A 27,815-nucleotide genomic window follows, 5' to 3' on the forward strand; every position below is an offset into this window, starting at 1 on the left:
ATTTTTCTAGATTTGCATTTTAAATTTGCCTGTTTCGTCCAAAAATCTTACTGGATTTTCACCAGAATCCTGGAATATTTATGAAATAACTTGGTGATACATTTTGACAATGTAATCTCTATCAAGAAACAGATTTTTGTGTTCTTTTTAAAAATAATCCCATTTAATATGCTCTTTTAAAAAAAAAGATTATTTGAAAGGCAGAGTTACAGAGAGGCACAGAGAGAGAGGCCTTCCATCTGCTGATTCACTCCCCAAATGGCTATAACGGCCGGAGCCTGGCCAATTCGAAGCCAGGAGCCAGGAGCTCCTTCCCGATCTCCCATGTGGATTCAGGGGTCCAAGGACTTGGGCCATCTTCCACTGCTTTCCCAAGCCACAGCAGAGAGCTGGATCGGAAGTGGAGCAGCGGGGACTCGAACCAGCACCCATATGGGATGCCGGCACTGCAGGCAGTGGCTGTCACCTGCTACAGCACAGCACCAGCCCCTGTTTCCTTTATAATACACCTCCTCTCTTCTTTTATTTATTTATTTTTTTTTATTTACTTGCTTTGGATTAGGAAAAAGGAGTTCTGAGTAAAGCATACTCAAAGCTAATTTTTCCCCTATATTTTTTAAAATAAAGTACATGTACCTAAACACGTGACCTTATAAAATGTGGCTTGTTTCTTTAGAGGCAGTTTTTAAACTTTTGCCTTGATATCAGGTATGTATGAAATATTTTGAAGTTTTTCATGAGATCCAGAGCAGTTATGTATGTCTAGTAAACCATGTGTGGCCTGAAGGCATGTGATTAAGATACATTGGTTCCACTGAATTGACTAGGACTATACTGCAACTCACTGCCATTATTAGTCCTACTTAGAAATACGTTGCACATCTGAGCTGTCTCCCATGAGTGAAAATCTTGGTTGACAGGGTATGTGTCTTGTTTTAAGCTTTTTCTATCTCCCATCTTCTTGGGACAGTTTCATATGTAAGGGGACTTCAAACAGTTTGAGGAAAAAAATGAATCAAAAGATAAGTTTCTTTTGGCAGAAAAAAATGCTTTAAATCCGGGTATAATTTTTTTCATAAAATATTTTTTGTAAGCTTTTTGAAGACTCCTTGTACAGGTTGAATATCCCTTATCTGAAATGATTGGGAACAAAAGTGTTTTGGATTTGAGGATGTTTGCATGCACCTAATGAGACTGCTTAAGGATGGGATCCAAGACGAAACATGATGTTCCTTTATGTTTCATATATTACTTATACACATAGCCAGAAGGTAATTTTATACAGTATTTTAATGCACCTGCATTTTACTGTGACCTGTCACATGAAGTCAGGAATGAAATTTTCCAGTTGGACCATCACATGGGTCCTCAAAAATATTTAGATTTTTGGAGCAATTGGGGTTTTAGATTTTTAGATTAAGGATACTCAACCTGTGCTACATGACTATTGAATTGACAGTGTTGAAAATTACAAAAAAAAATTCCACTAGTCTTCTAAATAATGAAATATGAAGGAAATGGTGATTTAAGTTGATTTTCCTATATTCTTTATAAGGACCATTTATAGTGTATTTGCAATAAATGAAAACATTAAGAATTATTTGTTTGTCTTCCTTTTATCAGCTGTGTTGCCCGTTGACCCAGTTAAAGAAAATTATGTTCGTAAAGTGAAAAACTGCATTTTTTCAATTGCCTTTCCTACTCCTTTCAAATCAAGAGTACGGCTTGTAGCAGTTTCAAAGGTTAGACTTTGTTGTTGTTTTTTTTCACACCACAAATAATTAACTCATTAAACCATTTGTCTAAAAATAGGTAATTTTTTTAGAGTCCATATTGGTTGTTTTGATAAATGACTACTCAGAGACTATCATTGCAACAAATAACTTTTTGATACTTATTCTTGGAACATAGTACTCAGTTGCATCTTAAAGTTATCTTCCAATGAAAATATACATTTACAAAAACAGGAGGGATATGAGTTAAATTCTTATCCTACATAACTTTTAGAAATGGTTTTTAATAAATTCTAAATTGTGGTGAGATAAAATAGGATATTTACTTTTTTTTAATGCTTTAAAAGAATTAATACTAGGAAAATATTATTTTGCCATGCACCAAAATAAATCCATGAAAATATAAGAATATCTACTAGAATTACCCTCATGCAGCAAAAATGATCATAGACCGTATGGTACAAATTTTAGAAAAAAAATGTATTCTTGGAAGAGCTTTATTTTTTAAAGTTTTTATTGTATTTGAGAGGGAGAAAGGGGCAGAGAGAGGACTCTCTCTTCCACGGTTCTCTCCCTAAATGCTTGCAACAGCTTGCCAATGGGCCTGAAGAGAACCCAGGAGCTGGGAACTCAGTCCAGGCTCCTGTGTGGGTGGCAGGAGCTCAGTCGCACAGCCTCAGCCTCTGCTTCCCAGGATCTGCACCAGCAGGAAGCTGGAGTTGGGAGCGGAGCCGAACATCGAAATGAGGCACTCTAGAGTGGGATGTGGACATCTTTACCACTAGCTGAAAGGCCCGCCCAGTTTATTCTTTTAATTGTCTTCCATTAGATCCCTTTCCTTGAAAATTTTTAAAACAGTTACTTACATGTGTAATAAGATATTTTTTCCTGCCTCAGAAAGTTCTAGAAGATATTTTGGACCTTGATTTATCTGTCTCAGAAAGAGATGAATTTATTCAGCTTGTAAGTGGTGAAAAGATCCCATTTGGATCGATTCCATTGGCTCATCGATATGGTGGCCACCAGGTAAGAGGAGCAAAACATCACTTCTCTTATGCAAATCAAAACATTTGATGGAATATACTGTCCTGTTAATTATTTTTGCATTAATTTCTGTAGTTAGTATATTGAAACTTCAACAAGATGTTTCTAAAAGACTGTGTCAATGTAAGATGCGTTTAGATTAGTGATTTCGGGCCGGCGCCGTGGCTCAATAGGCTAATCCTCCACCTTGCGGCGCCGGCACACCGGGTTCTAGTCCCGGTTGGGGCGCCGGATTCTGTCCCGGTCGCCCCTCTTCCAGGCCAGCTCTCTGCTATGGCCAGGGAGTGCAGTGGAGGATGGCCCAGGTGCTTGGGCCCTGCACCCCATGGGAGACCAGGAAAAGCACCTGGCTCCTGGCTCCTGCCAGGATCAGCGCGGTGCGCCGGCTGCAGCGGCGGCCATTGGAGGGTGAACCAACGGCAAAAGGAAGACCTTTCTCTCTGTCTCTCTCTCTCACTGTCCACTCTGCCTGTCAAAAAATAAAAAAAAAAAAAAAATAAAATAAAATAGATTAGTGATTTCTTGCTGTGATGAAGCTACAGTTTAAACTTTTTTATTTGACAGGTAGAGATATACACAGTAAGAGAGAGAGACAGAGAGAAAGGTCTTCCTTCTGCTGGTTCACTCCCCAAATGGCCGCCACAGCCAGCGCTGCGCCGATCCGAAGCCAGGAGCCAGGTGCTTCCTCCTGGTCTCCCATGCAGGTGCAGGAGCCCAAACACTTGGGCCATTCTCCTCTGCCTTCCCAGGTCACAGCAGAGAGTTGGACTGGAAGAGGAGCAGCCAGGACTAGAACCCGGCACCCATATGGGATGCCGGCAGTGCAGGCAGCGGATTAACCAAGTGAGCCACGGCGCTGGCCCCCAGTTTAAACTTTTTTAAAAAAACTGAATTTGAAAACTGGAACAGACAGATGTAAAATTTCTGTAAATTATTGCCAGAGAACTCATTTCAATGTAGTTTCAGCAGGAGACCTAGGCAAAATCAGTAGCACAATGTGTCAATATAAAAGCCTCAGAAGGACAAATAGGTTATAATCTTGCCAGGAAAGCTGTAGAACTGGCAGAAAGGCAGTAAATCAGGATTTCTTGGGAGTGTTAATACTGTAGCAATCAGGAAGCAATTATGGCACATTCTAGAATTAAAGCAAGATGTTGAAATAAGTTCAGAGAATGGTATCTGATTAATAATAAACAATGGTAATAATAAACACAAATAATGGTATCTGATTAATAAACAATGGAACATTGGATCAACTGTTGAAATTACTGTGGCTTTTCTGTAAGTTTCTGTAATTTAGCACTCATTTATTTTGGGGCTATTCTGTTAAATGCTAGTTTACTCAGGAATAATTTTTAGGACAAGTGAGAGTACTTCAGAAGATTTATAGAAAAATAGAATGAAAAGATAAGTTTATTTTGGAGCAAAAATTTTGAAATCTGTATATGAGGGGTCTTCAAAAAGTTCATGGAAAAATGCATATTATGACAAATGATAAATGTTTAAGGTGATATGCTAGTTACTCTGATTTGATCATTGTATAGTGTATACATGTTTCAAATCATCATGTTGCAGCTCATGAACAGATCTGTATAATTATGTATCAGGCCGGTGCCGCGGCTCACTAGGCTAATCCTCCGCCTTGTGGCGCCGGCACACCGGGTTCTAGTCCCGGTCGGGCACCGGATTCTGTCCCGGTTGCCCCTCTTCCAGGCCAGCTCTCTGCTGTGGCCCGGGAGGGCAGTGGAGGATGGCCCAAATGCTTGGGCCCTGCACCCCATGGGAGACCAGGATAAGTACCTGGCTCCTGCCATCGGATCAGCGCGGTGCGCTGGCTGCGGCGGCCATTGGAGGGTGAACCAACAGCAAAGGAAGACCTTTCTCTCTGTCTCTCTCTCTCACTGTCCACTCTGCCTGTCAAAAAAAAAAAAAAAAAGTTATGTATCAGTGAAAAGTAAGTAAAAACTGCATGTATTTAAAAATTTTTTGCAGCAAAATACGAGCCGGCGCCGTGGCTCAATAGGCTAATCCTCCACCTTGCGGCGCCAGCACACCGGGTTCTAGTCCCGGTTGGGGCGCCGGATTCTGTCCCGGTCGCCCCTCTTCCAGGCCAGCTCTCTGCTATGGCCAGGGAGTGCAGTGGAGGATGGCCTAGGTGCTTGGGCCCTGCACCCCATGGGAGACCAGGAAAAGCACCTGGATCCTGGCTCCTGCCATCGGATCAGCGCGGTGCGCCGGCTGCAGCGGCGGCCATTGGAGGGTGAACCAACGGCAAAGGAAGACCTTTCTCTCTCTGTCTCTCTCTCACTGTCCACTCTGCCTGTCAAAAATTAAAAAAAAAAAAATTTTTTTTGCAGCAAAATAAATGTATTTTTTAATTCCATGGTTCCATAAACTTTTTGAAGTAGCCTCAAAGGAATAAGGTTGGTGTAGGGTTTACACTAGGAGATTAAAAGGGCTTATTTGTTGGCTGTAATAATAATTCTGATAGCTTCAGGGTCTGTTGTGCTGGGTTGGTAAATTCCTTTCTTCTTCAAAGTCCTGTAGGCTAAATAGTAAATTAATACAGACCATTAGAATGGAAAAGGACTTTGTCATGTATGACAAACTTCACCCTCCGTTTCTTGATCTGTAGTGTGAGAGGGTTGACATAGATCATTCCAGAAGTTATGAGAGGTACCATGGCAAAGAAATATGCTCTTGTTATTTCATACACCAGTTCTGAACCAGGGTTTTGTTGTTTTGTTTTTAAGGAAAACTATTAACTATATTTGTCTGAAACTTCTGAAGAAAATGATCCTTATGGTCCTTTGTAGTACCAAATCCAGGGACTTATGCTTCAAAAGCAATCTCACATATGAGTTAAGTTTAAGCATTTTATGCCAGTGGTCACATGTGCTGTTTAAGTACAAATATAACCCTGAAGCCCTGCAGAGAGTTGTTGTTTTTTTAGTATAGCAAGTTAGGTTAAAGCTTTTTTTTTTTTTAAGATTTTATTTATTTATTTAGTGAGAGGTAGAGTTACAGACAGTGAGAGGGAGAGATGGAGAAAAAGGTCTTCCATCCTCTGCTTCACTCCCCAAATGGCTGCATTGGCCAGAGTTGAGCCAACCCCAAGCCGGGAGCCAGGAGCTTCTTCTAGGTCTACCACATAGATGTAGTGGCCCAAGTGCTTGCGCCATCTTCCACTGCTTTCCCAGGCCATAGCAGAGAGCTGGATAGGAAGAGGAGCAGCCGGGACTAGAACCGGCACCCATATGGGATGCCTGTGCCAAGGCAGAGGATTAACTACTGCGCCACAGTGCCGGCCCCTAAGTTAAAGCTTTTTGTCAATTCCACATTCATGCCTTGCTTCTTCCTGATCTGAAATTACGTTATAAATATATTTTTTAAAAGGAGATGTTTGAAATTTCATGATTACAGTGTTGTCTATGATTTCTCTTTTGTTAAAGGAGACTTTAGCTTCTGGATTTCCCTCCCAACTCTGAGTTGTCATTCTTTCTCCTTCCTTTTCATAGTGTGGGATATACTTAGAGTATTGTCAGCTTTAGAAATTTCTAGACTATTCTGACTGTACTTGTGCTCTTCTAGCTATTCTATTGCTAAAATTAATTAGTGCCATATATTCCTTGTTAAGATGAAAAATTAAAATACTGGATAGATATTTTTCAATTTCATGTTTATTCTAGAACTTCAGGCATCATTTAAATATTCCACAACTGTTTACGGAAATCCCCACATGTGCCAGGGACTGTATTGGTGAATGAGACCTATCCCCTTGCCTCACATTTCTAATGCCCTAGGGAAGGTGATAGATGAATAAAGCGAGATTGTGAAAGAAGCAGATATGAGGGTTAAGGGAGCTTCAGGACCACCTTCCTACTCCTGGAATATCAGAGACACCGTTCTGGTGGAGCAGCATCTATGCTGGGAATGGAGCGATGTCTTAGTTCAGCAAGTGCTTGTTGACAATAAGAATGATCACCAATTTGGGGCACTTGGTAGATGTCCGACATAGCACGAGGTACTTCACATACCTAGTGTTCATTCTCACAGCAACCTGGCAAGGGGTCTCCCGTTTTACAGAAATGAAAGGTCCGTCTCAGTGAGATTAAGTAACTCAAACAAACTTCCACAGCTAGTAAGTGGCATAGTTGGGATAATAACAACCAGAAACTAAATTTTAAGTGAAAAATTTGAAAGCAGTGGACCATCCAAGTTCAAGAGCAATTTTTTTCAATTAAAGTATGTTCATAACTTTATATTACATTCCTATAAGTACTTCAAAGAGTTCATGGAAAGTGGAATTAAAAGACCAGTTTGTTTTTGTGCAAAAATTTTTTGAAAGCCACGTGCAGTTTTTTTCATAATACACATTTTCCATGAATTTTTTGAGGTGGCCTTATAGTTAAGGCAAACTTTATACTTATAAATTGTTTTTAGTTCACATTCTTTAATTAAATAGATCAATTCTGTGTTCTATTGTTCTACATCTAACATGCTTGAACTCAGCTCTAAGATAATGAATTATGTTTTAAATTTGTATTTTGTTAAGTACATTTTACTCATGTCTTATTGATTGAATTTATTTTCATTTTTATTCCAGTTGTTGATTATTATAATCTTGAAAATATAATACTATTTTCTTAATTTTGACAAAAATGACTTTGGCTATAAAAATTACTACAAAATCTATAAACATTAATAAATGTGGATGATTTTCCTTTTTATCTTTAGTTTGGGATATGGGCTGATCAGCTTGGGGATGGAAGAGCCCACCTTCTTGGAATTTATTTGAACAGGTATCATATGTTTTCTTGTATAAGAGATTTTCTTCTAAATATTAACCTGAATCTGCTAATATGTAGATTTTTTTTTTCAAGGCGGGGTGAAAAATGGGAGCTCCAGTTAAAAGGCTCAGGAAAGACACCATACTCTAGGTACAATTTGATGATTTTTTTAAAGTAATTCAAGTAACAATTGATGCTTAATTACATATGAAAATATTTTGCATTTTGTTTCCTGCAGAAATGGCGATGGCAGGGCAGTACTTCGTTCCTCAGTGAGAGAATTTCTGTGCAGTGAGGCCATGCACTACCTTGGGATTCCAACAAGCAGGGCTGCAAGGTAATTCCTCTTTGGTCTAAGCTATGCTTTAGGACTGCCTCGGGTTATATCCATAAACGTGTCAGGAAATGAAGCAGATAAATCTCTGATAGCGTGATTTCTTATAGTCTCTTCCCACTTCAAGTATTTCTGGGTGGCTTGACAGCAACTGAAACATAACTTTAACTGTTGGATTCTCTCACCTTCCAGTCTGGTTGTGAGTGACGACGATGTGTGGCGAGATCAGTTCTACAACGGAAATATTACGAAAGAACGAGGTAACAGCTGTTGTAACAAAATACCTTACTTTAGGCCATTTACCAACAGCAGAAATGTGTTTCTCACGGTCTGGAGGCTGGGGAGTTCAAGATTCCATTGCCAGCAGATTGGATGTGCAGTAAGGGCCGCATTCCTGGTCGGTAGATAGAGCCTTCTTGCTGCACCCTCTCCTGGCAGAAGAAGGCTTTCTCTTGGGCTGCTTTCCTGAGGGTGTGGATCTCACTCATGGGGGCTGGACCCTCAGGACTTAATCTCCTTCCACAGGGCCCCGCCTTCTCACCTACCCTTTGCTGCTAGGTTCTAATGTATGAGTGTGGGAGTAGCATACAAACTTTCAGACCCTAGCAATATGTTTTTCCCAGTTATTAAATAATTATTTTATTTTAATCTTCTTTTTATACTTTAAATTTTGAAAATTGACACATAATATTTGTATGTGTTTAAGAGGTATAGTATGAAAATCCAATGCACATATATGACATGTAATAATAAAATCAGGATAGTTAGCATTTCCATCTCATCAAACATTTGTCATCTCTAAGCGTTTTTCTAAGATTCATAACCAGTAGTCCTCCAGAAGTATTCACACTTAAAAGAATGAAGTGTTATATTTACTCTAATGATATCTTTCTCTGCTTGAATTTCCTCTGGATATAGTTGTACGTGACCCTGTAACAACTATTCAAGTCGTTTTTGTTTGTGGTGATTGATAAGAGATTCCAACTATAGAACGGGAATATTGTTATGTGACTGATACAACACTACTCACATTTGTGGCTGTGATATGTATATTTATATCCTTCAATGAGTGTGTATATGTGTGTGAGTGTGTGTGTTTATATATATCTATATATGTTTTCATGTGTGTATGTCTGATGTTGTTTATCTTAATTCTGATCCATGATCTTCCTGGTTTCAAATGGCCCCAAATAGTTTTCTGATTAGACCATCAAAATTTCCCCACTTAAGTCTTCACATGTATTCATATGCAGATACTTGGATTGTTCTTATGCTCTGACATTTGTGCAGTGGTAAAACAAGAATAGTGCTGGGCCAGACAAATAGAACATGTGAATGCTAGAACTGGCTTTGTGGCCTGGGTAAGTCACTAAACATTCTGGCCTTCAGTGTCTCCATCTAGAATGAGGAGGTTGGCCTCGATACCTGTGTGTCTTCCAGTGCTAACATTCAGTGATCTAATGACTATTTATTAGGTAAAATATTTAGAATAATTTATTGAGCTGTTACATAGTCGCAGGTCTTAAGAAATCACAGTCATTGTAGAGATAAGACCCGAACACATGGAACAAGTAAGCAGTCAAAGATCAGAGGTCAGTAAAATGGGATCAGTTTAGCTTTATGGAGGAAGCGGGGATTGATATTGAGCATGAGGTTAGGTAGGATCTCAAGACAGGGAGACAGGGCAGTGAGGTACATGGACAAGGAGAAGCTGGCACAAAGCCCAGAGGCGGCAGTGCCTGTGGTGGTCTGTTGAAGAACAGCACCCACAGAGCAGTGGCTTTCAGCACCCTGAGACAGACTTCATCTTGTCATCTAAACACATGCAAGGACAGAATTTGTAGGAGGCGGACACATTGTATCATTAATGTCTATAACCAAAACAGTAGGCAGTAGTAGAAGGCTGCAGGCAAAACGCATGGATTCATTTTATTTCTTGAGTCTTTACTGTGTTAACTTTCTTTTTTGGGGGAAGATTTATTTATGTATTTATTTTTAAAGAGATTTATTTATTTACGTGAAAGAGTTTCACAGAGAGAGGAGAGGCAGAGAGAGAGATTGGTCTTCCATCCGCTGGTTCACCCCCCAATTGGCCATAATGGCCAGAGCTGCGCAGATCAGGAGCCAGGAGCTTTTTCTGGATTTCCCATGTGGGTGTAGGGGCCCAAGGACTTGGGCCATCTTCTACTGCTTTCCCAGGTCCTAGCAGAGAGCTGGATCAGAAGTGGAGCAGCCAGGATAGAACTGGTGCCCATATGAGATGCTGGCACTGCAGGTGGCGGCTTTCTCTGCTAAGCCATAGCGCCGGTCCCTAGAAGATTTATTTATTTATTTGAAAGGCAGAGTTACAAAGAGAGAGGGGGAGAGAGAGAGAGAGAGATTTTCTGTCTGCTAGTGCACTCCCCAAATGGTCACAATAGCTAGGACTGGGTCAGGCCGAAACCAAAAGCCTGGAACTTCCATCCAGGTCCCCCATGTGGGTGGGAGTGGTCCAAGTACTTGAGCCATCCTCCACTGCTTTCCCATGCCCACCAGCAGGGAGCTAAACCCGAATGTGTGTCGAAGGTGGTGGCCTAACCTCCTGCACCACAATGCCAGCCCTCTATGCTTATTTTCAATTAAGTACCAAAACTGAAGGCATTTATAAGGGCCTGTGTAAAATAAATAATTCATGAATTTTCCCTGTTTTAGAATAAGGCCCAGGGGAAGGTCACAAGTGATGATCCTAGGGAACTTGAAGCGTAGACCCTAACAGCCTCTCACACTTCAGCTAGATCAGGGCATTGCTGTTTCCAAAACCATTGAGGCCGTGAACATTCTGGCTCAGGCTGTTATAACGGCAGGGAGAAAAGTGTCTGATCCTACATGGGGTATAAATTTATTGTGATCAATTCAATGAGTGTATTTTTTTATTAAAACAATTTCATTTTTATGCACATGACTTAGAGTAGTTTTACACTAAAATAAATGTTTCTTTTGAAGGTGCAGTAGTGCTTCGGGCTGCAAAGTCGTGGTTTAGAATTGGATCGTTAGAAATTTTGGCTCACCACGGTGAACTGGATTTACTGAGGTTTGAAAATTATATATTTTAAAGCTGTGAAAGTGGTGTTTTTCTCAGCTTTATTCAGCTAGAATGGACATACAAAAATCATACATTTAAGGTGTACAGTGTTATGTTTTGGTGTATGTACATATTATAAAATGATTACTACAGTCAACCTAATTAATTATATTAATCACCTCATTTTTTAAAAATTTGAAATGACAGCACTTAAGATCAGCCCCTTAAAAAAAAAAAAAGATCAGCCCCTTAGCAAATTTCGAATGTAGAATACACTGTTGTTAACTACAGTCTGTGCACTAGGTCTCCAGGACTGATCTAATACTTTGTAAATATCTTCCCATTCCTTTCACCACTGCCCCCAGCTGCTGTGAATCACTATTCTGCTTTCTGATTTTATAAGATTCTGTTTTAGATTCTATGTAGAAGTAGGATCATGGGGTGTTTGCCTTTCTGTGCTTGGCATCATATCCTTCAAATTCATCCATGTTGTTGCAAATGACAAGGTTGCCTTCTGTTTTAAAGCTGAATCTTGTTTTTGTTTCAAAAGTTTTTGCACCAAAATAAACTTATCTTTTAATTTCATTTTTATGAATTTTTAAAACTTATATCATTTTACTTCTTTATTTTGATTATTATAAATATGATCGATATATTTTACATGTTCATTTCTTAGATTTCTAGTAAAGAAAAAAATTATAATGTCCTAAAAATGTGTATATTTAATTTTATAATAATTATGCATACACATAATAATTATATATATAATTTCTAAAGTATATTTTCTTTATTCTTTTTAAATTAACAATAATTGAACATATTTATGGGCTATATCTTGGCATTTCATATATACATGCAATGTATACTGATCAAGTTGGGGTAGTCAACTTTTCCTCTTCTCTCTCTTTTTTTTTTAAAGATTTATTTATTTATTTGAAAGTCAGAGTTACACAGAGAGAGCAGAGGCAGAGAGAGAGGTCTTCCATCTGATGGTTCACTCCCCAATTGGCTGCATTGGCCAGAATTGCACCGATCCGAAGCCAGGAGCCAGAAGCTTCCTCCAGGTCTCCCACGTGGGTGCAGGGGCCCAAGGGCTTGGGCCATCTTCTACTGCTTCCCCAGGCCATAGCAGACAGCTGGATCAGAAGTGGAGCAACTGGGTCTCGAACTGGCACCCATATGGTATGCCAGCGCTTCAGGCCAGGGCGTTAATCCACTGCACCACAGTGCAGGCCCCCTTTTTCCTCTTCTCTGACATTACATTATGATTGCAGGCTTGGTGCTTGCTTCTTTCTTATATTTGCTCCAAAAAATCAGTACCAGGTTATTGTGAACTCTAGTCTCCCCACTGTGCCATGTAACACTAGGAACATACTCTTTTGATCTAACTCTGATTTAATACTTATTCTCCAAATTCCCACCCTGCCCCCATACCACTCCCAGCCCTTAGTCACCACCATTGTGTATTCAGATTATTTTTTAGCTTCCATATTGAGGGAGTACACATATTATTTGTCCTTCTGTGTTTGGCTTATTTCACTTAATATGATGTTCTCCATTTCCATCTGTTTTGCTGCAAATGATGGAATTTCATTCTTCTTTATGGCTGAATAATACTCTGTTGTGTGTATATATCTCTCTATACATATATCTCACATTTTCTTTTTTTAAAAAAGAGAAAATAGATTTTATTTAAAAGGCAGAAGAATCAAAAGGTAATTATAAAATGATAAAAGGGACAGTTCTCCAAGAATATATAATAATTATAAATAAACTAATTTTAGAAAAACTAAATATATTAAGCAAACACTGAGTGAATTAAAACAAAAAATAGATACCAATACTTTAGTTATAAGATATTTTAATATTCTATTCCCAATAGTGGGTAGAATATTCAGACAGAAAATCAATGAGGAGACAGTGAACTCGGACAACACTATAGAATAAATGGAACTATCAGACATAAGATTAGGAACAAGGCAAGGATACCCATTGCTACTACTTCTATACTCAGCATTACATTAGAAGTTTACCCAGAGAAATTAGGGGAAAAATAAAATGCTTCCAAATTTGAAAGTAAAAAGTAAGATTTCATCTATTTGTGTGATGTGCTTTCATACAAAGAAACCACAAATACAAAAGAACCAAGCAACGGGCTGGCGCCGCAGCTCACTAGGCTAATCCTCCACCTACGGCGCTGGCACCCCTGGTTCAGTCCTGGTCAGGGCGCCAGATTCTGTCCCAGTCGCTCCTCTTCTAGTCCAGCTCTCTGCTGGGGCCCGGGAGTGCAGTGGAGGAAGGCCCAAGTCCTTGGGCCCTGCACCCTCATGGGAGACCAGGAGGAAGCACCTGGCTCCTGGCTTCAGATCAGCGCGGTGCGCCGGCCGCAGCGGCATTGTGGGTTGAACCAATGGAAAAGGAAGACTTTTATCTCTGTCTCTCTCTTTCACTGTCCACTCTGCCTGTCAACAAAAACAAAACGAACCAACCAAGCAAACCAAATCCATTAAAACTAAAACGCAATCAGTAAAGTCATAGTATACAAAATGAACATATAAAAAGCAGGTGTGGTTCTGAAGACTAGAACGAACTATTGGAAATGGAAATTTATGGAGGAGAGAGGGAGAAGGCATCGCCCTTTGCTCAGAACTGCATATATAAAATATGTGAAATCTGTTCTCCCCACCTAACAAAAAATAAACATTAAAATATCAAAAAAGAAAGGGAACATGTTCTGTTGGCCATCCTAAAATGGATATGTTTTACTGCTACTTGAAAATATAATTTTTAGTGATATATATAATGGAAAATTAAAGAAAATAATTTTATGTATAATATTATAAAAACCATTTTAAAAAGTCCCATTATGAATATAGCCAAAAAATTAAAGTACTTATTAAGTAACCACTTGGGATGTCCATATCTCATATCAAAGTGCCTAAATTTCAGTCCTGGCTACTCTACTTCTGATCTACCTTCCTGCTAATATATACTCTTGGAGGACCATATTGTCTTTATCCATCCATGATGGACATCTTGGTTGACGCCATATATTGGCTGTACTGACTATTGCTCCCATAAATATAGTGGAGCAGGTATCTCTAAGGAATCTTTATACTGTTTTCTATAGTGGCTATACTAATTTATATTCCCATCACCTCTAATCCAGTTCTGTTTCTAATTTTTTAAAATGATTTATTTGTTTATTTGAAAGGCAGAATTACAGAGAGAGAGAGAGAGAGATCTTCCCATCCGCTAGTTCACTCCCCAAATGGCCGCAATGGCCAGAGCTCTACCGATCTGAAGCCAGGAGCCTGGAGCTTCTTCTAGGTCTCCCATGTGGGTGCATTTTTTATTGGTTTTGAAGAAATATTTCTCCCTGGCTTTTTTGGGGAGGCAAGGAAAATATTATTAAAATCTTTACATTTTAAGCCTGATCTCATGACTTAATAAATATCAAGGTTGAGCTTAGGTGCTTGTGTATTCAATATTGTATTCTGATGAACACAAATGCTGTCTCCTTTTTCCCTCTAGGACATTATTGGATTTCATCATTCGGGAATATTTCCCCTCAGTAAATGTCAAAGAACCTAATAGATATGTGGTAAGTTTTTTTTTAATTAATTAATTTATTTGAAAGTCAGAGTTAGAGAGAGGAGAGGCAGAGAGAGCGAGGTCTTCCATATGCTGGCTCACTCTCCAATTGGCTGCAATGGCCGGAGCTGTGCTGATCTGAAGCCAGGAGCCAGGAGCCTCCTCAGGGTCTCCCACGTGGGTGCAGGGGTCCAAGGCCTTGGGCCATCTTCTGCTGCTTTCCCAGGCCATAGCAGAGAGCAGGACAGGAAGTGGAGCAGCGCCCTTATGGGATGCCGACGCCTCAGGCCAGGGCGTTAACCCACTGTGCCACAGTGCCAGCCCTGATATGTGGTAAGTTTTTTTTTTTTTTTTTTTTTTTTTTTTTTTTTTGACAGGCAGAGTGGACAGTGAGAGAGAGAGACAGAGAAAAAGGTCTTCCTTTTTGCCGTTGGTTCACCCTCCAATGGCAGCCGCACCGCGCTGATCCGATGGCAGGAACCAGGTGCTTCTCCTGGTCTCCCATGTGGGTGCAGGGCCCAAGCACTTGGGCCATCCTCCACTGCCCTCCTGGGCCATAGCAGAGAGCTGGTCTGGAAGAGGGGCAACCGGGAAAGACTCCGGCGCCCCGACCGGGACTAGAACCCAGTGTGCCGGCGCCGCTAGGTGGAGGATTAGTCTAGTGAGCCGCGGCGCCGGCCATGTGGTAAGTTTTTAAAGAGGAAATGCAATATAGGCACAAGTTGCTTAACGGACAGAGATGTTCTGAGGATTGCATCACTAGTATTGTTTGCACATTAGAGTGTGTGGACACATACCTGTGCTATAAGGGAATAACCTGTTCCAGGCTGCAAAGCTACACAGCATATTACTGTAGTGAATACTGTAGGCAATGGTAATACCATGAGAAGTATTTGAAAAAGATACAGTAAAACTATGGCATACTAAATAAAAGAGGGCCCCACTGTGCAAGGTCTGCAGGACAGTTGCTCTGAGTGAGTCAGTGTCAAGTCCTAGGACACTGCTGTACACTACCACAGGCTTTATAAACACTGCAGATTTTTTTTTAAGATTTTATTTATTTATTTGGGAGTTAGAGTTAACAGACAGAGAGAGGGAAAGACACAGAAAGAGGTCTTCCATCTGCTGGTTTACTCCCTAAATGACAACAATGGCCGGAGCTGAGCCAAACTGAAGCCAGGAGCCAGGAGCTTCTTCTGGGTCTCCCTTGAGGGTACAGGGGCCCAAGCACTTGGGCCACTTTCCACTGCTTTCCCAGGCCATAGCAGAGAGCTGGATCAGATGAGGAACAGTTGGGACACGAACCAGTGCCCATATGGAATGCTGGCACCACAGGTGAGGCTTAACCTGCTATGCCACAGCATCTGTCTCAACACGGCAGATTTAGGGGACACTAAATTCATTAAAATTTTTCTTTCTTTAATGATAAGTTAACCTCAGGAATACTTTTATTTTATAAACTTTTTAAAATTTATTTTTATTTTACTTTTTAAATTTGAGAGGCAAAATTTGGGCAGACATGCACACACACATGTGTACACACGCACATAGACACACACACAGCTCCCATCCACTGATTCACTCCCCAGGTGCCCACTATGCTGTGACTGGACTAGGCTGAAGCTGGAAAATCTAAGAACTCAATCCAGGTCTCCTATGTGGATGATAGGGACTTAACTACTTGCTGTCTCCCAGGGTCGACCTTAGGGAGAAGCTGGCATCAGGAGTTAGTGCCAGGGATCCAACTGGGGTACTCCTACATGGAATGCAGGTATATGTGTGTTCCACTGTTGGCCAAGACATCATTATGTGGCACATGACTGTACTGTCTTCTCTCTGTGGCCTGCCACCATTAGAAATTACTGCTTAGAATTCTAAAAATCAGTTAGAAAAGGAAGTGAAGAGCACTTTGAACATTTTGTTACAGGAAGATAAGATGAACCACTTCATAAACAGGACATCAACATGACAGTTGCTTCATTTGAAATATACTTACCAAAAGAGGACAGGTGTTCCTGAATCCTAACTGCATACATTATGTTTTGAAAAGCATTTGTAACTTGGTCCCATATATTATTTTTTGCACATGAGGTTTGTAGATATTGCTATGTTAGCAATGTCAAATAAACATATTAAACATAATATGTAGTATGAAACTGTGATTCCAGTTTTTGTGAGAATTTTTATTAGTAATTTTATCTCTAAAATATTTTTCAGAGACATATAAAAATTATACATATTTATGTGCTACGGTATGATGTTTTGATAGTGTGTGCATTATGTAAGGTCCAGTCAGGGTAAATGTATCTCCTTAAACCTTTAACAATTCTTTATGGTAAAGACAGTCTTGCTTTCTAGTTTTTCTTTTTCTTTAGAGAACCATACAGTATACGTTAACCTTACCTATTTTCAGCCTTGTTAGTACCTGTCAATCAACCTTTTTCTACTCTTCCCCCCCTTGCCTCCCCAGCCTCTAGTGGCCACTATTGTATTTATACAATATACATATACATTATTATATTTTACATTGTACATATACACATACATTATGCATCTGCATCTCTTTATATTCCATATATGGGTGAGATCATGTGGTATTTATCTTTCTGTGCTTGGCTTATTTGAGTTAGTACAGTGATCCCCCCAGTTGCATCCATGTGGTTGCCAATGACAAGATTTTACCCTTGCTTATGGCTGAGTAGTAGTCTGTTATATATATATATATATATACATACATACATACACACACATACATATACATATATATACATACATACACACATACATATACATATACATATATATACATACATACACACATACATATACATATACATATATATACATACGTACACACATACATATACATATACATATACATATATATATATATATACACACACACACCACATTTTCTTTATCCATTTGTCAGTAGATAGGTACTGGGTTGTTTCCATTTCTTGGCTATTGTGAATAATGCTGCAATAAACACAGGAGTGCAGATGTTACTTTGACAGATGGATGTCATTTCCCTTGGATAAATACCTACTGGTGGGATTCCTGGATCATATGGTAGTTCTGTTTTTTATTTTTTAAAAGACATCGTACTGTTTTCTACTTTGTTGGTCTGAGTTTATATTCCCGCCAACAGTTTGCAAGGGTTGCCTTTCTTCAGCACTTGTTATCTTTCATCTTTTCGATAATAGCCATTTTAACTGGAGTGCGGTGATACCTCAGTGTGGTTTTGATTTGCATTCTCCTGATGATCAGATGTTGAACACCATACCTGGTGGCTATTTGAATGTCTTCCTTTGAGAAATATCTGTTTAAACCTTGCCCATTTTAAAAAATTGGGCTATTTATTTATTTATTTACTTATTTATTTGCTATTGAGTTGTTTGAGTCCCTTATAACTTCTGGTTATTAAGCCCTTCTCAAATATACAACTTTAAAATAATTTCTAGATTGTCTCTTTGCGCTGTTGAGCATTGTCTTCGCTGTGCAGAAGCTCTTAGTTTGATGAAATCCCATGTGCCTATTTTTGCTTTCATTTTCTGTGCTTTTGTGGCCTGATTCAAGAAAGTCTTGCCGATTCGAATGTCCTGAAGCATTTCCCCTAGTATTAGTTTCAAAAGTTCTGGTCTTACATTTACATCTTCAGTCTATTTTGTGTTGGTTTTTGTACATGGTAAGAGAGAGGAGTCTGGGCCAGCGCCGTGGCTCAAATAGGCTAATCCTCCGCCTTGCGGCGCCAGCACACCGGGTTCTGTCCCGGTTGCCCGTCTTCCAGGCCAGCTCTCTGCTATGGCCCGGGAGTGCAGTGGAGGATGGCCCAAGTCCTTGGGCCATGCACCCACATGGGAGACCAGGAAAAAGCACCTGGCTCCTGGCTTCGGATCAAAAAAAAAAAGAGAGAGGAGTCTGGTCCATTCTTCTGCATGTGAATATTCTGTGTCCCCACCCTGTTCCTTAAGAAGACTGTCCTTTCTTCAATGTGTGCTCTTAGCACTTTTGCCAAAGATCAGTTGCCAGTGATGCATGAGTTTAATCTAGGGTTTGTGGAAACTTTTAATTTGTATAATCTCTTTTCATTCTTTAATAATCTCCAAGAAGGGAGTTCCTTTTTTGTTTATTTGTTTCTTTGGTGACATGTTTCAAAGTTAAAATTTTGTAAATCACAGAATTTAATTTCATTATGCTAGATTTTTGCTTTTACGTTTCTGATTAGACATGAGACATTTGATCATAATACTGGATCTGAGCTTTATATTATTTCCGGATGAGTAATTTTTACCTTCTACCATTTTTCCTACAAGTGATCATTCCTGTTCTTTTAGTCATCTCTGACATACCTTTGAATTCCCATGTTCTGCCGGTGCCTTATCAGAGAATCCTAAGAGTATGCCATAAATCATTGGAAAATCTGAGAACTTCTAATTTCATTTTAGGATTTTTTTTCCATCGTGGTATCTGAGACGGCACAACTTATTGCCTTGTGGATGTCTGTTGGTTTTGCTCATGGTAAGTTATCTATTTATATTATAATTTGTTGAAGTAGAATAGAAGAAGTTATCTATTTACATTATAATTTGTTGAAGTAGAAGACTTTCTTGTGTTTTCAAAAAATATTCCTGCTCTTGACCTTCTTTTGTTTTTAATGTATAATTTTTTACAACAAAGAAAATTTTTTGTAATGTTTGAAGTTGCTTTGGATGGAAAAGTAATAACAAAATAGGGTGATGTTACCGGTGAAGCTCTTGAACCTTAGACTTACATGTATGAGTATATGGGGGTACCTCAGAAAAGCTTGCGGGGGCTTGGCATGAGGCCCAGCAGTTAAGGTGCTGGTGAAGATGCCTGCATTCCATGTTGGAGTACCTGGTTTTGACACCCAGCTTTGCTCCTGCTCCACCTTCTTAGTAATGCAGACCTTCAGAGGCTCAGAGATAGCTCAAGTAACTGGGTTCCCGGCACCCACATGACAGACCTAGATTGAGTTTCAGGCTCCTGGCTTCAGCTCAGGCCCTATCTGGGCTATTGCCAGCCTATGAGGAGTGGATCAGTCTATGGGGACTCTATCTCTGTGTCTGTCTCTCTCTTTCTCTCTGTCTCAAATTAATTAATTAATCAAATGTTTTTAATTTTTAAAAAAGATTTATTTATTTGAAATGCAGATGGAAAGAGAGAGAGAGAGAGAGAGAGAGAGAGATCCATCTTCCATCTTCCATCTCTTGTACACTCCCCACTTTTACCCACAACACCAGCCCCAGATGTTTTCAGTTTTTAAAAGTTTGTGGAACTTGTGTGTTATTAAAAAAAACTGCATGGGTTTCAATGATTTTTTGACCACAGAAACTATGTTTTAGTTCTATTTTCCCGTGAACTCTTTGGAGTACCTATGTAAATAATTTTTAAAAGTCTAGATGAATTGATTTGAAATGATTAACAGTGATTACCTTGTGCAGTGAAACTCCCACTCACTCTTGTGCATTTTAAATTATTTACTATTAAACATGTGGTAATTTTTTTAATTTTAAAATTTAAAAATATCTTTAATGAGATCTGAATATAATATATTAGAGTCCTTCAAAAATATCATGGAAAATGGAATTATAAATTATTTTGTGCAAAAAATTTGATATGTTTGCATAAAGTTTTTGTGATATATGTGTCTCACAAACTTTTTGAAGACTTCATATAGATGTTTCCCACCCAAAAAAAAAAGATGGCAGTGCTCGTCATACTGCCCATATTCCATAGCTAATGACTGTCATGCAGATACATATTCATACTTTTATCTTTTCACAATCCTTTAAGATTAATTAATCTTACTCTTTACTAGTCTCAGTCCCATTCCAAATAATATATGTTCTTTATCCAGTGCTTGAAATGGAGAATAAATAAAGGAGCACATTCCATTTGATAAGGTAGTGGGTTTGTAAAACAAAAGACTCAAGTTCATTTTAAAGTATAGTTTTAGGGGCGTGCATGTGTGCATTGTGGCTCAGCAGGTTAAGTCACCACTGCAACACCCATATCCTATTTGGAAGTGCCTGCCTTTGAACTGTGGCTGCTTCATGCTTCTGATCCAGCTTCCTGCTGATGGACCTGGGAGGCAGTACATGATGACTCAGGGACTCGGATTTCCAGCACCCATGTGGGAGACCTGGATGGAGTTCCTGAGTCTTGGTTTCAACCTCACCCAGCCTGGCTGTGAGCCATCTGGGAAGTGAACCAGCACGAGGAAGATAGTTCTCTTTCTCTGTCTCCCCACTCTCCCTTCCAATAAATAAATCTTATGTATCTATATTTTTACCATATTTGATATCATCATTTAAATTGACAGTTTTTTAAATGATTGAGTTATTTATTTGAAAGGCAAAGCTACAGAGAGAGAGAAAGAAAGAGAGATAGAGATTTTCCATTGGCTGGTTCACTCCCCAGATGGCCACAACAGCCGGGCCTGGGCTAGCTTGAAGCCAGGAGACTGGAACTTCATCGAGGTCTCTCATGTGTGTGCAGGGGCCCAAGGACTTGGGTCATCTTCTGTTGCTCTACCAGATGCCTTAGCAGAGAGCTGGATTGGAAGTGGAACAGCCGGGACTTAATTGGCACCCATATGGGATGCTGTCATTGAAGACGGTGGCTTCCTCCGTGCTACAACACTGGCCCCTTAAATTTATAATTTATAATCTAATTTCTTTCATCTCTAAAACAAATGACTTTTCCATGACCTTTCCATTCTGGATAATTTTATAGAGTTTAAATAACAATTATTTTGAAAGTATTGTGGTTTTAGAAATTTCTTTGTTTTTTTTCAGGTGTTTGTAATACTGATAACTTTAGCTTATTATCCATCACAATTGATTATGGTCCATTTGGTTTTATGGAGGCCTATAACCCAGGTATGTTGTGGATGTGTCTGTGTGTACATGTGTATACATTTTCACCAAAAAATCCTTGCAAGTTTATTTTGAATACACTGTCACGGAGAACACATTAATAGGGTGGGAAAGAACTGGTTTCATTCACAAAATGGCCATTTTTAAGTGGCGGTTAGACCTTCCAGGTGCCATGAGCCATATAACCATGACTCCTTCTCGGTCTGTGCCCTCAAAGAATTGCATACCGGAAAAGAAAGGTGGGGTGTGGGCCTGAGCTCTGGTGTCCGATCCTCCATGGCTGTCTGCCTTTGCAAAAGTGACTTGACCTGTCTTTATGAATACATAAAATAGAAATAACGATAGAACAATACTTACCACTGGAGGGACCAGAGAAAGCTTTTTGGAGGACATTTAATGGACTTGGAGTTTGATGTGTGATAAAGTGGAAATTCTTGTAGAAATGCTCATACTTAAAAAGCTTTGAGTGAATATGGGGAGGTATTGGGTATTCATATACCTTTGAGTTAAATATTTGATGTTGGGAAGATTTTTAGCTAATGAGTATAAATTCATTAAGTGTAAGTAAAAACTTAAAGAAGCTATTTATTGTAATTATCCTCACCGTAAATCTATGGTATTTGTCTTAAACAGATTTTGTACCAAACACATCTGATGATGAAAGAAGATATAGAATAGGAAATCAGGCCAATATTGGGATGTTTAATTTAAACAAGTTGTTACAAGCATTAAACCCATTACTGGATCTTAAGCAAAAGCAACTGTGAGTAAATCCTAAATTACTAATTAAATCTATGTGGAAGTGTATTTCTATAACAATCATTTTTTGAAAAGCCAGAAAGCTACATTTTAAAAACCATCATATTATTTAATATTTAAAAATGAAAGCATTAGGCCGGCGCTGTGACTCACTAGGCTAATCCTCCGCCTTGCGGCGCCGGCACACCAGGTTCTAGTCCCAGTCGGGGCGCCGGATTCTATCCCAGTTGCCCCTCTTCCAGGCCAGCTCTCTGCTGTGGCCAGGGAGTGCAGTGGAGGATGGCCCAAGTGCTTGGGCCCTGCACCCCATGGGAGACCAGGAGAAGCACCTGGCTCCTGCCATCAGATCAGTGTGGTGCGCCGGCTGCGGCAGCCATTGGAGGGTGAACCAATGGCAAAGGAAGACCTTTCTCTCTGTCTCTCTCTCTCATTGTCCACTCTGCCTGTCAAAAAAAAAAAAAAAAAAAAAAGCATTTCAAGGTGTATATTTTTTTCTAGTACAATTTTTTTTCCTGTAAGTTAAGGGTAATTTTTCCTTATTTATTGCTTTTGAGATGTTGTGAAATCTTATTTTGTTTCCTATTTGGTCCAAAGGTTATTTTCTAAGTAGTTGGAATTGTCTTATTTTGTCCATATATTTTTCAGATTGATTTATTTATTTGAAAGGCAGAGTTACAGAGACGCAGAAGCAGAGGATTTAATGTGTCAATTTTAATGTATTATTCAAGTCCTTTGTGACTATTTTTTATTTATTGGATAACTTTGATTTGTAAGAGATGCATATCAAAAGCTTCTACTTTAATTGTAATTTATCAAGTTATTTTGCTCTAATTGTTTGAAATTTATGTACTTTGCTATTATATTATTGATTCATACAGGTATTTTTTTAACTTACATTTTTTTTTAAGATTTTTTATTTATTTATTTGACAGGTAGAGTTACAGGTAGAATTACAGACAGTGAGAGAGAGACACAGAGAGAAAGGTCTTCCTTCCATTGGTTCTCCCCGCAAATGGCTGCTATGGCCGGCGCGCTGCGCTGATCCAAAGCCAGGAGCCAGGTGCTTCCTCCTGGTCTCCCATGCAGGTGCAGGACCCAAGCACCTGGGCCATCCTCCACTGCCTTCCCGGGCCACAGCAGAGAGCTGGACTGGAAGAGGAGCAACCTGAACAGAATCCGGCGCCCCAACCGGGACTAGAACCTGGGGTGCCGGTGCCGCAGGCAGAGGATTAGCCTAGTGAGCCGGGGTGCCGGCCACGAAAGTACCTTTTATCCTAACAATGGGTGCCTTTATTCTGATTAGTCTTTTTAACCCTCAGTTTCATTTTATCTAACATTAATATTGCTGTTCATGCTTTCTTTTTGTTAGGTTTTCCTTGATTCTCGCTTTATGTTCTCCTTTTCTCAACATGCATTTCTTGTAAAAAGAAACAAACTATATAGCAAACTTTTAATTCAGTGTGATGGTTTTTACCCTAGTAAATGTGTCTAGCCTGTTCTCATTTATTAGAGCAATTGACTCATTCTATTTCTTCTGTCTTACATTGTGTTTCATCCTTATTGATTTTCGTGCCCTCTTTCTGTATCTTTTTCTGATTTGAGCTATTGATTGCTTTTTTTCTGCTTTGTTAGTTTGGAAAGTCTACTGAGAAACATTTTCTTGATTCACTGTTAGTTAGCTATTCTTTCCCACCACTTTCTCTACTGTTATGTGAAGTTTTCATATATTTTACAATATTATATAAAAGCAAGTTTTCCAAGTATTTCCCAATATATTTTTAAAGATTCTAATGATCTTTGAATACTAGGATTCTGCTTGCTTGTTGCTTTCTCCTCTCTCACAATGAGATGCTACCTTTAGAATGCTTGTGTTTTACCTCTGGTTATCCAATGGCTAGAGTCTGCTAAGACTGTGTAGTACTCTGAACCGCAGGCTGTTAGATTCTCCCTTGAAGTTGATTTCTTCCGTTTTAAGAGTTTTTGCCTTCAACATTCCCCCACTCTTCCAGTCATTTCACTGCCTATGTCCTTTTTGTTTTTTCCTCATGACTCCATATTAAAGTCTGTGCCTTGGTTACTTTCTCAAGTATTTCACTTATATGGGGTTTATAGGTGATACTGTTTCTGAATGTGAACCACCCATGTTTTAGTTTTGTTGTGACTAATTGTTGTGACTAATTGACATTAGGGTGTTAGAGTGTGGACTCAGTTGGGTGTAACAAGTATTATGCCTACTTATCCGTAGACCTGAGCCATATTTTCCAGATTGGACTTTTCAGTCAATTGAAATTTCAGTCTGCACCTGTCTGTGGTGTGGTCTCATTCTGAACTTAGGCTGAGCTGAAAAGGGAACATGATTGCTGTTTTTAAACAACAGAGTAAATAATAGATATACAGATTCATAATGTTGATAATTATGTAAATAACTAAACAAAACACTGACGTTGTATAGCATATTAGGAGATAAGTACTGTTGGGGCAAATAAAAGGGAGGATCGGGAATACAGAGAGGGAGGGGCTTGGAGTTTTAAAAGAATAGTCAGTGGGCCCGTGCTGTGGCATAGTGGGCTAAGCCTCCACTTGTGGCACGGAATCCCATATGGGTGCCAGTTCTAGTCCTGGCTGCTCCTCTTCCAATCCAGCTCTCTGCTATGGGGCCTGGGAAGGCAGTGGAAGATGGCTCAAGTGCCTGGGCCCCTGCACCCACGTGGGACACCCGGAAGAGCTGGGGAGTGAACCAGCATTGGAAGACTTCTCTCTAACTCTACCTCTCAAATAAAATAAATAAAAGTCTTAAAAAAATAAAAATAAAAGGAATGGTCAGCAAAGGCCTCACTTGAGCAAAGGCTTGAAGGGATTGTGGGAACAACACACACAGGTATTTGAGGAAAGAGCACTATGGGTAATGGAGTAGCCTATGCAAAGGCCCTGTGGTGAGAGTTTGTGTGGTGTGCTTTAAGGTACAGCAGGAAGGCCAGTGTGCTTGCAGCAGAAAAACCAAGAGGGAGAGTTAGAGATGAGGTCAGAAAGATAAAGAGAGTGGGACTCAGACTGTGTTCAGCTTTTATAGAAGTTAAAGTACATTTAAGGATCTTAAGACAGATATTTAAGGATGAGTACAAAGTTGAGAGTTCTGATTTTTATATATTTTAAATGTTTCATTATTTTATCATACTTTCAGATAAATAAAATGTTATCCTCAGGGCCAGCACTGTGGCATAGCCACATAGTCACTGCCTCCAGTGCCAGCATCCCATATGGGAGCTGGTTCAAGTCCGGTCTGTTCCTCTTCCTATCCGGCTCTCTGCTATGGCGTGGGAAAGCTATAGAAGATGGCCCAAGTGTTTGGGCCCCTGCATCTGCATGGGAGACCTGGAAGAAGCTCCTGGCTCCTGGCTTCAGATTGGCTCAGCTCTGGCTGTTGTAGCCATCTGGGGAGTGAACTGTTGGAAGAAAGACCTCTCTCTCTGCCTCTGCCTCTCTGTAACTTTGCCTTTTGTTTAAAAAACAAAACAAACACAGGCTTCTTTTTAAAAAATGTTATCCTAATGGATGAGGTCTATGGTTATAGACCTTGTGTGTTATTTTGGATATAATTTAAAAAATATACCAAGAAATTCATTTATATAACTCTCTTGGTCTTAAAGAGGCGTATCAGCATTTATCCTATAAAGTAATTATTTATAGTGATGTTTTAATAGTGACATGATTTGACATGTATTATATTTGAATTGTTGTAACTTTATTTATTTTCATATTACTTAATTTGAAAGGAAGAGAGAGAGAATCTTCTATATACTGGTTCACTCCCCAAGTGCCCACAACAGCCAGGGCTGGGACAGGTCAGAGCCAGGAGCCCAGAACTCAATCCAGATCTCTTGCATGGGTGGCAAGGACTCAAGTACTTGAGCCATCATTTGCTGCTTAGCTCATCAGCAAGAAGTGCTCATCAGCAGGAAGCTGGAATCCAAAGCAGAGCTGCAGTTCTGATATGGGATGAGGGCATCCCAAAGTGTACCTTAACCTCTGTGCCAAGCGTCTGCCTTCATGTATCTAAATTTTTGAGGCAGCAAATTTATATTGATAGGTTTCTCTACAACATGGTGCATAGTTGAACCACTAAATCAGAATAACTAGCATGTAATATCCATGTTACTTAACATGAGAAGGTTCACTTTCTTCTTATATAAGATGCAATTTGAAAATGTTAATTTTTTTTTTTTTTTTTACAAATTTGTCCATCTGTTTTAAAGGCAGAGTTACAGAGAGAGAGAGAAGGAGAAAGAGAGAGAGAGAGAGATCAATCTTCCAACTGCTAGTTCACTCCCCAAATGGCAGCAATGACCAGGGCTGGGCTGTGCTGAAGCCAGGTGCTTTGTCCCAGTTTCCCACATGAGTTACAGGGGCCCAACCACTTGGGGTATCCTCCACTGCTTTCCCAGGCCATTACAAAGAGCTCCATCGGAAGTGGAACAGCTGGGACAGGAACTGATGCCCATATGGGATGCTGGCATTGCAGGTGGCGGCTTAATTCACTATGCCACAACGCAGGCCCAAGAATGTTAATTTTTAATCAAAGTTTAACTGTACTTTTTTTTTCTTTCCATAGTGCTGTTCAGATTCTTGGGACATACCCTGATGTTTATTATACAAGGTTTGTCACTTTTTAAATACAACTATTAAAACATCCTAGTTAGTTTGAGAACAGTTTTCAAAATAGTGAGAATTTTAACTAAAAAATTGAATTGACGTTTCTCCTTTTAGATTCAGAAACTTGTTCAAAGCCAAATTGGGACTACTTGGAGAAAGGCAGGGTGATGATGATTTAATTGCATTTCTCTTACATGTGAGATGATCATTTTATCTTTTTTCCCCTCATTTACATTTGAATTATTATTGGGCCTACTTTTGGAAAACTGCGATTGATAAATATAATTGCTTTCATTAGCTCATGGGAGAGACACAGGCTGATTTCACAATGACGTTTCGGGAGCTCAGCGAGATTACTCAACGGCAGCTACTGGAGCTCAGTATTCCCCAGGTATTCACTTGTGGATTTGACTTTCTTCATTTCCCTTTTTTATACTGGCATATAATTCACATACTATAAAATTCCATTCATTTTACGTGTACAGCTCAATGATTTTTCATAGTTAATGGATTTGTATGATCATCACAATTGAGTTTTAGAATAGTTCCACAAAGGTCCCTTGTGCGCATCTGTAGTCTGTTTCTGACTCCAAGCAACTGCTTATCTAGTTTCTGCCCTGAAAGGTTTTCACTTCCTATGTATTGCCTAAAAATGGAATCAAACAATATATGGCCTTTTTTAAAAAAGATTTATTTTATTTATTTGAAAGATAGAGTTACAGAGCGAGGTAGAGACAGAGAGAGAGAGAGAGAGAGAGAGAGGTCTTCCATCCACTGGTTCACTCCCCAAATGACCGCAACGCCAGAGCTGAGCTGATCCGAAGCCAGGAGCCAGGAGCCAGGAGCTTCTTCTGGGTCTCCCACATGGGTGCAGGGGCCCAAGAACTTGAGCCATCTTCCATTGCTTTTCCAGGCCATAGCAGAGAGCTGGATCAGAAGTGGAGCAAC

At 39.6% G+C, this 27,815-nt stretch overlaps 1 protein-coding gene across 3 annotated transcripts in view; it reads left to right on the forward strand.

Moving 5' to 3' along the window:
- Window positions 1–27,815, forward strand: part of LOC103350866 (protein adenylyltransferase SelO) — a 48,187-nt gene that overhangs the window by 3,541 nt on the left and 16,831 nt on the right. For all 3 annotated transcript variants that reach the window (XR_011381738.1, XM_051820972.2, XM_051820971.2), the window contains exons 2-15: window positions 1,624–1,742; window positions 2,631–2,759; window positions 7,515–7,579; window positions 7,661–7,717; window positions 7,806–7,904; window positions 8,094–8,161; window positions 10,884–10,971; window positions 14,497–14,566; window positions 19,005–19,077; window positions 21,378–21,461; window positions 22,092–22,221; window positions 26,827–26,871; window positions 26,982–27,063; window positions 27,166–27,258. Coding sequence is in view for 2 of the 3 variants with exons in the window: in XM_051820972.2 (XP_051676932.2) it covers window positions 1,624–1,742; window positions 2,631–2,759; window positions 7,515–7,579; window positions 7,661–7,717; window positions 7,806–7,904; window positions 8,094–8,161; window positions 10,884–10,971; window positions 14,497–14,566; window positions 19,005–19,077; window positions 21,378–21,461; window positions 22,092–22,221; window positions 26,827–26,871; window positions 26,982–27,063; window positions 27,166–27,258 (1,202 nt within the window). In the remaining variant the exon portion in view is untranslated. The remainder of the gene's footprint in view (window positions 1–1,623; window positions 1,743–2,630; window positions 2,760–7,514; window positions 7,580–7,660; window positions 7,718–7,805; window positions 7,905–8,093; window positions 8,162–10,883; window positions 10,972–14,496; window positions 14,567–19,004; window positions 19,078–21,377; window positions 21,462–22,091; window positions 22,222–26,826; window positions 26,872–26,981; window positions 27,064–27,165; window positions 27,259–27,815) is intronic.

The sequence above is a fragment of the Oryctolagus cuniculus genome, chromosome 13 (assembly GCF_964237555.1).
Source record: "Oryctolagus cuniculus chromosome 13, mOryCun1.1, whole genome shotgun sequence".
In the NCBI taxonomy this organism is placed as follows: Eukaryota; Metazoa; Chordata; class Mammalia; order Lagomorpha; family Leporidae; genus Oryctolagus; species Oryctolagus cuniculus.